Source organism: Notothenia rossii (assembly GCF_949606895.1).
Source record: "Notothenia rossii genome assembly, chromosome: 3".
Taxonomy (NCBI): domain Eukaryota; kingdom Metazoa; phylum Chordata; class Actinopteri; order Perciformes; family Nototheniidae; genus Notothenia; species Notothenia rossii.
The window spans coordinates 27914003-27924768 of NC_136901.1; the positions used below are offsets into that span (position 1 = coordinate 27914003).

General features: G+C 40.7%; 1 protein-coding gene across 1 annotated transcript; it reads left to right on the top strand.

Annotated features, from left to right (window-relative positions):
- The first annotated feature begins 936 nt into the window (after positions 1-936).
- plaa (phospholipase A2-activating protein) lies at positions 937-7256 on the top strand. The gene is made up of 13 exons (XM_079671595.1): positions 937-1187; positions 1982-2175; positions 2296-2396; positions 2596-2716; positions 2966-3133; positions 3503-3638; positions 3749-3918; positions 4037-4185; positions 4426-4711; positions 4798-4869; positions 5308-5415; positions 5584-5754; positions 5967-7256. Exons 1-13 carry the CDS (start codon positions 1039-1041, stop codon positions 6533-6535), a joined length of 2394 nt encoding a protein of 797 aa, XP_079527721.1. The 5' UTR covers positions 937-1038; the 3' UTR covers positions 6536-7256.
- The last annotated feature ends 3510 nt before the right edge of the window (positions 7257-10766 follow it).

Below are 10766 nucleotides of genomic sequence, written 5' to 3' on the forward strand. Positions count from 1 at the left end.
CTGCAACAAAATAAAATACACTTCCGGTTTTACTACAAAATAAAACATTCTGATTACGAAATAGTTATTGAAGTTTTTAATTTAGCAGAAGAACAATTATCTTCTGCCACATAAATAACTAAAACAATTAATTCAAATGAATAAACAACTTTTGGTTTGACTTTTAATAACAATTGCAAAAAGCATCTACTTTTTGGAAGTTATTTTTGATTTCCTTTATGTAAAGAAACTATAACAAGTCAAACAGACTACTTAAAATATAAATACATTTTAGGTTTTAATCTTATTCCATTTGCCTCTTTCGACTACAAACATTTTGTTTCAAACACGTAATGAAGCCTGTGTTTGGTGGGTGGGAGCTTATGAATGCTAGAATCGGAATCGTTATAATTTTATTTGAACAAAACACGTTTCCTGTTGTATACTGGTTGTTTTCGGCAGCTTGATAAACAGGTGGGCGGTGGACTCGGGTGGACTCTCTTGAGCGCAGTGCAGCAGCACCAGTGAAAACAGTTTGCTGCCATCTTCTGGTGATAAATGATTATTACATCTCGAGGCCATCCACTTAAATCCTATTATAAAAGATTACATTATGATAACATTAAATAATACATCTTACAGACTTAGCTTTATGAATGTAAAGTAAAAACTATAAATTGGCAGTCTGCCAAACCTAGGTTTTTGTTTTCAAAGTAGCATTATGCTAACATTTTACATTCTTAGTTTGAGTGAATAGTATCCATAACATGTAGGCCTACTGAATTTTCCGAATGGATACTATAAAACTTCCCCCTTACAGTCATTTTCTTTTTCTCACTAAATAATTAATTACGAAATTGTGACTTTTAATCTTTATATATACAGTCTATGCTTTTAATATGTATTCAGTTTTCCATGTTCTACTTCCTGTGACAGTTAGCGCAAATACATGACAGTGACGTAATTCTACTTCCGCTAGCATTAGCGGCCGGTGTTTGTTGACAGCAACGCCGCATATTACAACTCAACTGTGGTAGTTCGTCGTGTTGTTGGGACAAAATGGCATCATCTAGCTCATACAAACTCCGGTGCTCCATCCCGGGCCATGAGATGGACGTAAGGGGACTCGCGAGTGCTGTTTTTCCAGAGGGAGCTTTTGTGTCTGTGTCCAGAGACCGAACCGGAAGAGTCTGGGTACCAAACTCAAGGTAGCTAGCATTAGCCTGCTACACACTAACTAATTGTGTTGGTCGGCGAGGTTTTAGTTTAGTTTATAATGACCTATCCTCACTTAAACAAAACAGTAGCAAGCCGATTAATAACCCCATTAAAGTTGCAGCTGTTTATTCACAAGTGTTAGCTTGGTAATGGCAGTTAAGTTAGCTAGCTGAGCGGTTTGCTAACGTTACTCAAATTAGCTTTGTCATTCATTCAACTGCAACTCCCAATGTACACAGCGCACATCTCCCAGGAGCTGTTAAAGTCCACCATATTTAGATTGATGGATTGTTAATTTACTGAACTTTTTATAAGCCACAAAATTGACAACCACTTGTTCCTTCCAGTATTAAGTTACGCATTTACTCAAGGTCTGTAAATGTTGAGGTTCTTATCTTTAACTCCACTACATTTCATAGGCAAATATTGTACTTTTTTAAATCACACACTACACAAAAACATTCAGTCACTAGTTTCGACAAAGATTTAGATAAATAACACGAAATAATGTCAACAAAAAAAGACGATGTATTGTTAGGACTGTATTGATCCCCTGCTGGCAGATATCACAAAATCTATCCTACATATTAATCCAACAATACTTATTATTCTGATGGATAATTGTGAAATGGGCTTTTTTGTTGTTTAATTGCACCTGTTGTACTATATTTTGTGTAAGTAATTATGTTAGTTTAATTATGTTAAATGTACTTTTATGTTCTTCCACTACTTGTTTTCGCAGAAATAACCACTGTCTTTGTTTTCTCTCACCCTCTCTTGACAGCCCTGATAACGGTTTCACAGAGATGCACAGTATTTCTGGCCACACCAATTTTGTATCCTGCGTATGCGTCATCGCTCCCAGTGAAACATATCCTCGAGGACTCATTGCCTCAGGTGGAAATGATAATAACATATGTGTGTTCACACTGGACCAAGCACAGCCGGTATTCACTCTCACAGGTCACAAAAACACAGGTGAGTAGTGCCTCACTGTGCACTCCCAGGTTGATTACATTCTAATAGGCATCTTATTTGTCATAATGTCGAGAAATCTCAGTTTTTCTGGTTCAAACTATCTATGCTTACTCTCCACAGTTTGCACTCTGTCTTCTGGGAAGTTTGGCACACTTTTAAGTGGCTCCTGGGACACCACCGCCAAAGTGTGGCTCAATGAAAAGTGCATGATGACCCTGCAGGTACGCTGAAGCTTCTATGGTGCCACTCCGAATGTCTGGCTGTTTGTCAGATGTTGTTTTCTTTGATAGACTGTGGTTGACATTATCACTTTTACAACATGTCTCAACATTGATTTGATATATGCAACTGTAACAAGCGATCATTTTTATATGGTGTGTGGGACAGATTATAACCTTTGTTTGTTTATTTTTTCTACAGGGCCACACCGCAGCAGTGTGGGCAGTGGTCATCTTACCTGAACAAGGCCTTATGCTGTCCGGATCAGCAGACAAGACCATAAAGCTTTGGAAAGCTGGTCGCTGTGAGAAAACATATACAGGTGAGAGTTAGATTGACACATGTGAACCAATTACTTTTTTCCTTTGTTTTTTTATCAGTGTGCTGAAACTAAAACTAAAGTTTAGCTGTTGATAAGTAGGAACAGCTAATTATTTCATTCTTTGATAATGAATAAACTTATAAGCTTATCTTTTTAATCTTTACAACAATAAACTACATTTTCTGGGAGCCGAGGGGTTTAAGGTTTAAATCTATGACAACAAAACAACCTGTTTTTCTCTCTTTTCAGGACATGAGGACTGTGTCCGAGGGCTGGCAGTGATCAGCGACACTGAGTTCTTCTCTTGCAGCAACGACGCCAGTATCAGAAGGTGGCTGGTGACTGGGGAGTGTGTACAAGTCTACTACAGCCACACCAACTACATCTACAGCATATCCGTCTTCCCCAATTGCCAAGGTTTGTTCCATTATATTGATATTTAAATGCCTATAAAAGAGCAGAATGGTGTGTGTAATGTTTGTAACAAACTGTACGACCATGGTCATTTATTGAACCGGAATTTGTTTAACTGACAGACTTTATTTATAGATAATCAGAAAGTGATACAACTCATGTACAACATGGTCTCAATATGTAACAATAGGAAGACAAATACAAACAAAGTTCCATCACTAAACTAAAATAGCTAAATTAGCAACTTGATAGCAAGTTTTTCTTGAAGTCAGTTTAGGACTGACTTCTATTAGCCTGTCAAATGTAAACACTTGAAAGACTGTAAGATGGTAGCTGGCTCAACCTGATTTCTGACTGATGCTTTTCCATTAGACTTTGTAACAACGGGAGAGGACAGGACTGTGAGGATATGGAGGCAGGGAGAGTGCTCTCAGACCATCCGTCTGCCCGCCCAGTCCGTCTGGTGCTGCTGTATTCTACCTAACGGCGATATAGCCATTGGAGCCAGGTAACAACTTTTTTTCTCTACTTTTCCTCTAGTTTCATTTCTGACACGACTCATGCAACATGACGCAACATGATGGAAATTCTCAGATTTGTTCTGCTCCTGTGCTACAGTGACGGCATTATCCGCGTGTTCACGGAAGTCGTAGACCGCATTGCGAGTGCAGAAGACCTGCAGGCTTTTGAGGACGAACTCTCCAAAACCATCATCGACCCTAAGACGGGCGACCTCGGAGACATCAAAATTGAGGATCTTTCTGGAAGGGAACACCTTGAAGAGCCTGGTAAAGAAAGAGACTTTTATGTTATGATATTTACATCCAAGATTGCTCAATTCTGTCTGAAAATGAAAAAGACCCAATGCTATTTCTACATCGAGATTTTTTGGCTTATTTCCTCAAGGGAATCGTGACGGACAGACGCGTCTGATTAAAGAAGGAGATAAGGTGGAGGCATATCAGTGGAGTGTCAGTGATGCCCGCTGGATGAAAATCGGAGATGTGGTCGGGGGCTCCAACGCGACCTCCAAGAGTGTGATGTATGAAGGAAAGGTAATACCATAAACTTATTGAAAGGGCTGCAATGTACAATAAAATGTCCAAGGTGATCTTTTAGTTCCTCCAAAACCCGAAGATATTCACTTTAAAATGATAATATAAAGAAAAAGCAGCAAATCTCCATATTTGGGTTGAGTTGCTGATCGACTTTCTGTCTAATGACTAATTTTAGCCAAGGTGAAATAAGCATGCACGCTTGAAAAGAGTCATAAATGTCTCCTGATCTCCCCTCAGGAATATGACTTTGTCTTCACCATTGACGTGAATGAGGGCGGGCCGTCCATGAAGCTTCCCTACAACGTGGCAGAGGACCCTTGGCTGACAGCGCACAACTTCCTGCAGAAGAACGACCTCAGCCCCTCGTTCCTCGACCAGGTAGCCAATTTTATAATCGAGAATACCAAAGGACAGGTGGTGGGACCAAACCCGCCCGCCGGAGGAGACCCATTCACTGGAGGAGCTCGGTATATCCCCGGAGCTTCTGATGAGAGGTCAGCCTTTGGAGCTGATCCCTTCACAGGTATTTACTTAATTTACTTTTTAACAATCTGACCATCACTAGAGATGCTGTTTTTTTACAGCTGTTTGATTTCTTTCTCGTCACAGGCTCCGGTCGCTACATCCCAGGGTCGGGTCCGAGCCCAATTGCTTCTTCAGGTGTGGCAGATCCCTTCACAGGTGAGTTACTACCTGAGGAATGTCTGATTTAATGAGAAAACTCAGTGTGAACTATGGAAAAAAATAATAAAATTGAGACCAGGAATTCATTCGCAAGCTTGGATATGAAAAATATAATTTCAAATAAGAAACTGTTTCCAAATATGCAAATACGCACACATTAAAAAATGTCAGGTCAAAAGTCTCACACAATGGCCTCTAAAGTTAAGAAATGGTTCTACTGGTTTGACATTTTTACATTAAGGATAGCTATAAAATTGATCAGATTTTCTGCAAACATTTGAGTTGGAAGGTGCTTTTTATTATTTACTATGACAACGTGTTTGTGTGTCACAATATCCTGATTTAAGCACAATACATTTCTACTGAAAGAGTATAAATCATCCTATTGCCCTTTTTTTAATGTTGAGTTTTCCACTCATTGATCATACTCTTCAGGCGGAAGTGCGTACTCCTCAGCAGCTCTCAGACAGGCGTCGACTAACATCTACTTCCCCAAAACTGATGGAGTGACTTTTGAGCAAGCCAACTCCGCGCAGATCATTGGTGAGCATTTCAACTTTGGGTTTGATGTTGTGTCTCTAAAATCCACCAACTTTTAAATGTTTTAATAATCAACATTTACAATGAATTTATCGTCACATGGGTATTGTCCCAAAATGTCCCTGTTCTATAAACCCTCCTTACTGTGATGATGTGTTCTTTCCTCTCCAGCCAAGATAAAGGAGCTGAATGGAAGTGCCCCTCAGGAATACAAGCTTTCCCAAGAGGCTCTGGAGAGTCTGGTGAGGCTGCTGGGGTCCATCTCTGAGCCCAACTCCTCTGAAGCTCCCCCAACCATCCAGGAGATCAACCTGCTGTGGAAGGCCTCTCACTGGCCTGAAGGTATAACCACAGCATTCCAACACTTTATGATAAATATATTTTTTTGGATTGATGTAGTGGCAAGTTATGATCAAAATCAGAAAAGATTAACCTGAAAAAAAATTCATATTTCTCCCAGCATTTGATGTCCTCAAAAAAACATGTCTATTGCCACTTTAAGGTTCAATATTTTTCACAAACTAAACACTGCTTTCTTTCCCTCTGGACCTTAGACATTGTGTTTCCTGTGCTGGACATTATGAGGCTGGCAGTGCGCCACCCGACAGTTAACGAGACCCTCTGCGGAGAGGCAGAGGGGGTCCAGCTGTGCAACCACCTGCTGAGCCTGATGAGCCCTGAGGGTCGCCCTGCCAACCAGATGCTGGCGCTGCGGACTCTGTGTAACTGCTTTATGGGCAGACAGGGCCGGGCCCTCCTCCTGGCCCAGCGAGAAACGGTGCTATCACGAGCTGCCGACCTGGCCGGTATCTGCAATAAGAACATCCACATTGCCCTGGCCACTTTGGTGCTTAACTACGCTAGCTGCCTGCACAGCCAACCAGATCTCGAGGCCAAGGCCCAGTGCCTGTCTGTGGCCAGCCGGGCTCTTGAGACGGTACAAGACAAGGAGGCTGTTTTCCGGCTGCTGGTGGCCTTGGGAACCATCGTGTCCTCGGACCAGTCAGCCAGAGAGCTGGCTCGCTCCCTGGGGGTCAACTCTCAGATTTCCAAATACTCATCTGTGTCTGACCCATCAAAGGTGGCTGAGTGTTGCAAGCTGGTTTTAAAAGAAATGCAATGATGTGAATGATTAGAAAAAAAGCACTTCTTTCTTACGATCACTCTGTTATGCTTAATCGGTTGTGGTGGAGACTTCAATACTTGTATGTTCTGCAATAAAAAAGGACACATTAATGCTAAGCCTGTGTTTTCGATTACTGCACCACCTTTTTCAAGCCCCTTGACTAATTTGTTTGGAAGTGTTGGGCAACTGCATGTAATAATTGATTATAAATGTGTGTGAAATATTATTAAAACACTGTAAAGTTAAATCACTATGCAATAGGAAACTGGTGAAGGATATTGTGATTTCAGAATTTTCTAACTTTTCAGATAGCTAGTAAAATAATTGACTGCTACTTTGTAACCAGCAGACTACTTATTTGGTTAAAAAAACGATTTGCCACTAATAAGAAAAAGGAGTTGGTGCGACACACACTTAATTGTTATCCCTCCGATGGAAATTATCTGCAGTAATTAATGCTTTTCTGCATCGGTTTATGGTGAAGATCTTTATCCATGTAAAGGAAAACTAAATGAAGGTGACATACATAATTTAAAATTAAATAGGCCCTAATAGGTTCTCAGGATTTATTTCTTGCTTTCAAATAATAATTCTGTAAATCAAGTCTACTGAGTCAGTAATCGTGTGGATATGATTTCTGTATTTAGTTTCTTGGAGTGAGCTCTTTAAATGTTCATGTGGCATTTATAAATAATAAATAACCCCTGGATTTCAATAACTTGTGTGTCAGTAAGATTTCTGCTCGTATTCAAAACGTGCTTTTGAGGTTGCGTACTGTACCGGCAGCGGCCCTTCAAAAATAAAAGTCCTCCGTTACTTTTATCTCAGTCACACTTTTAATATTAGGGCAAAAATACCAGCTTTAGTGTAAAACACCGACAAACTAAGCATGTAGTCCAATTTGTTATTTAAAAACTACCTGTACAACAGAAAAAGTTAAGAGGTCGCTGTAACTGAAGCTATGAAATGAACCTATTTTTCGAAACAATTGTTCAAGTGGTTCGATGCTTCACAAAAAGCTTAATTTGCCCATCACTACCTTGTACAGCCGGTCCCGCATGCTGGCTCTTACGGAACCGACTAACTCCCCCTGTTTGTTATAGCAGCTCTCAACCATAGCTCTCAACATGCCCAGACCATAGACTGTGGGCCCAGACGTATAATGATTTTCACCTGGTTTAATACTTTTCGCCTCATTCTGGTGTTGGTGACGTGTATTGTGCGAGACCAATCATTAAAGTCACTAAATATATGCTGTAACTATTTCGCTCTAGGCAACTCAAGGGCTCAGGTAATGTGATTAATGGTTCAAAATAACATAAAATGCATAGTTTTTTTTTTAAGTAACATACTTTCGTCGCCGGCCGGCCGATACATGCCGCGCATTAAGTGGGCCTGTCTGCCAATCAACCCCCGGGCTACTTCCCCCCCAGAGTCATAGAGAGATAAGATTTCTCTCTCGGGCTCTGCTTCCCCCCCAGTCCGCGTCTGGTGACGAGCATAAGTTGAGAGACAGCAAGCGCATTTCGTGGCATCTGCAGGCAGTGGCAAGTACTTCCGGCATATATCACAGATGCCACAACTTGCCGAGGAACCTGCTGATGCTGAACGGGAGTTGCCACAAGATGTGTGTGCTATTTAAACCCGTATTTATAGTGTAAAATGTCGCTGTTTATGCATGACTTTATCGAACTGATCTGTACACATGACTGATGATCTGTACACAGTGTCACAAAGGGTTGGGTTGTAACCAGCGGTTGTAATATGTAATAATAATATATAGTCTATGGTTGTAACGGAATACATGTAACGGCGTTACGTAATCAGAATACAAAAATCAAGTAGCCTTACTTTATTCAGGTCACGTTACATTTGTAAAACAACTAATCTGATTACAGTTACTTTCGTAAACCTGAAGTGAATACATTTTTGGAATACTTATTTGAATTATTGGTGGAAAAGTTTCGTCACAAAATGTAATATTCATTACCGGCAGAACTGTGTGCACAGCGCAGGAGCATGTATGTGAGGCCCCGCCCCCGCACGCAGATGAGCGAGATATCTCTTTTTAAATATATTGAAAGTTAGAAACGGAGATGGTTCGATAAAACGTGCAAGATAACGTTTATGTAGCATTTCTTTATTGTCGAAATGATGACATTTCATAACGGGATAATATCAAAGTGAATGGCCTGCTGCTGCTGAAGGCATGGGGCAAATATAACTGTCCTTTGCCTAATTTATAAAGTAAACCTTAGCATCTCACTAGCAGTGGCAACTGCAATCAGTTCTAATTGATTGATTGATTGATTGAAAAGTTTATTAACAGCTTGTATATTGGGTACAGTACAGTACAGCTCAAAACATACAATTGTTAAGGGGATGCAGACCAGAGAAAGACTTTCGTCTTGTTTACATCAGGGTCCCCCATTTCCAATTCATCATATCATTTAAGACATACAAGACATATTTGACATACAGATGGCTTATTTACAATTTACATACAGGTGTTTTTTTACATACAGATGGCTTACTTACAAATTTCATTTTAGATTTCGTTCTAATACATCCTAACCGGACATTTAAGACATACCAAGTCTACAGATATACAGTTAGTAACAGAGTCTAAAATGCGAGTATATACATAGATGGGGGGGGAAGCTGTCCATTGTACGACAGGTTGAGATTTGTACCATTACCGGAGCCAGTTTTGCAATGCTCTCCCCCGAAGGTGCTCTTTAAGAGAGGTTTTGAAGGTAAGTATAGTTTTACTTTCCTTTACAGTAGTGGGAAGAGCGTTCCACCTTGATGTGGCATAATTGCGAAATGTGTATTCCCCTTTTTTTGTGCCAAATCTGGGTTTTACATGATTTGTGGAGCTCCCTCTGGTGTTATGATCATGATATTCCTTGACCTTTGGGAAGAATTTTGACATGTACATGGGTACCATAGAGGTGTATTGGATCTTGTAGACCAGGCCCATTGCAAGTAGCTGTACTCTGTCGTCTACTCTAAGCCATCCTAGGTTGTCAAAGTGGGCAGAGGTGAGGTGGGTTCTCGATGAAAGTTCAAGCAGTAGTCTGACCAGTTTATTTTGTGATGTTTGAAGTTTTATTTTTAGCGCCTTGGAGGTGCTATGGTACCATGACGTGCAAACATAGTCATAGTACCCTTGAATGAGTGCTCCTGCCAGAGTTTTCAGGGTGTTTTTGTTTACCAGAGAGGAGATCCGGTATAGGAATCTAGTTCTTTGATTGACTTTTTTTATTACATTGGATGCCATTTTGTCACAGGAGAGGTTTGCCTCAAGAATAGATCCTAGGTATGTAATTTCCTTCTTACTTGTGACAATAATGTCACCCACTGCAACTGAGAAGTCGTCGGATTTGCTGAGATTATGTTTCGAACCGAAGAGAATGGACTCTGTTTTACCCAGGTGTAATGATAATTTATTATCGGCGAGCCAGGTGCAGATTCTGCCGAGCTCGGAGCTGAGGGTTTTTTCAACCTGCAATCTGCTCCTGTCAGAGACCAGCAGGGCTGAGTCGTCCGCGAACAGGAACAAGTTGCAGTCACATGCTGATGACATGTCATTTGCATAAATTAGGAACAGTAACGGACCTAATATGCTTCCTTGTGGAACACCACAGCTCACTGGGAGGGGGGGGGGACAGAGTACCGTTTACCTCCACCATCTGTTCTCTCCCCTCCAGGTAGGATTGCATCCAGCTCACCGATAGTTTATCAAAACCAATTGCTTTTAGCTTGTCAATCAGAATGGGGTGATTGACAGTGTCGAAAGCCTTTTGCAGGTCCAGCATCACCATGCCGCAGTATTTGCCCTCGTCCACCTCTTGTTTGATGTGGTCGTTTAAATAAAGAAGGCATGTGTCAGTGGAGTGGGATGTTCTAATAACACCAGTGTACACGTTGCTGTGTCAATACAGATATTTATTTGTTAATTATTTGTCTTTACTAGTCATAATACACCTGGTTTATCGTAATAAGAAGTGGAAACTCCCCTCAAGAAGCGACAATTGCCAAGGGCGTTGCAACCCTCATTCGCCAATATTTCATCATAAATATAGCACGTTTGTTTATTTCAGCAAGCCATGCTCCAAGTAAAATTGAATAGAAATGATAATGTATAATCTTTTGGAAAAATAGAGATCGCACATCAGTCCTGTGTACAGATCAGTTCGATAAAGTCATGCCTAAACAGCGACAT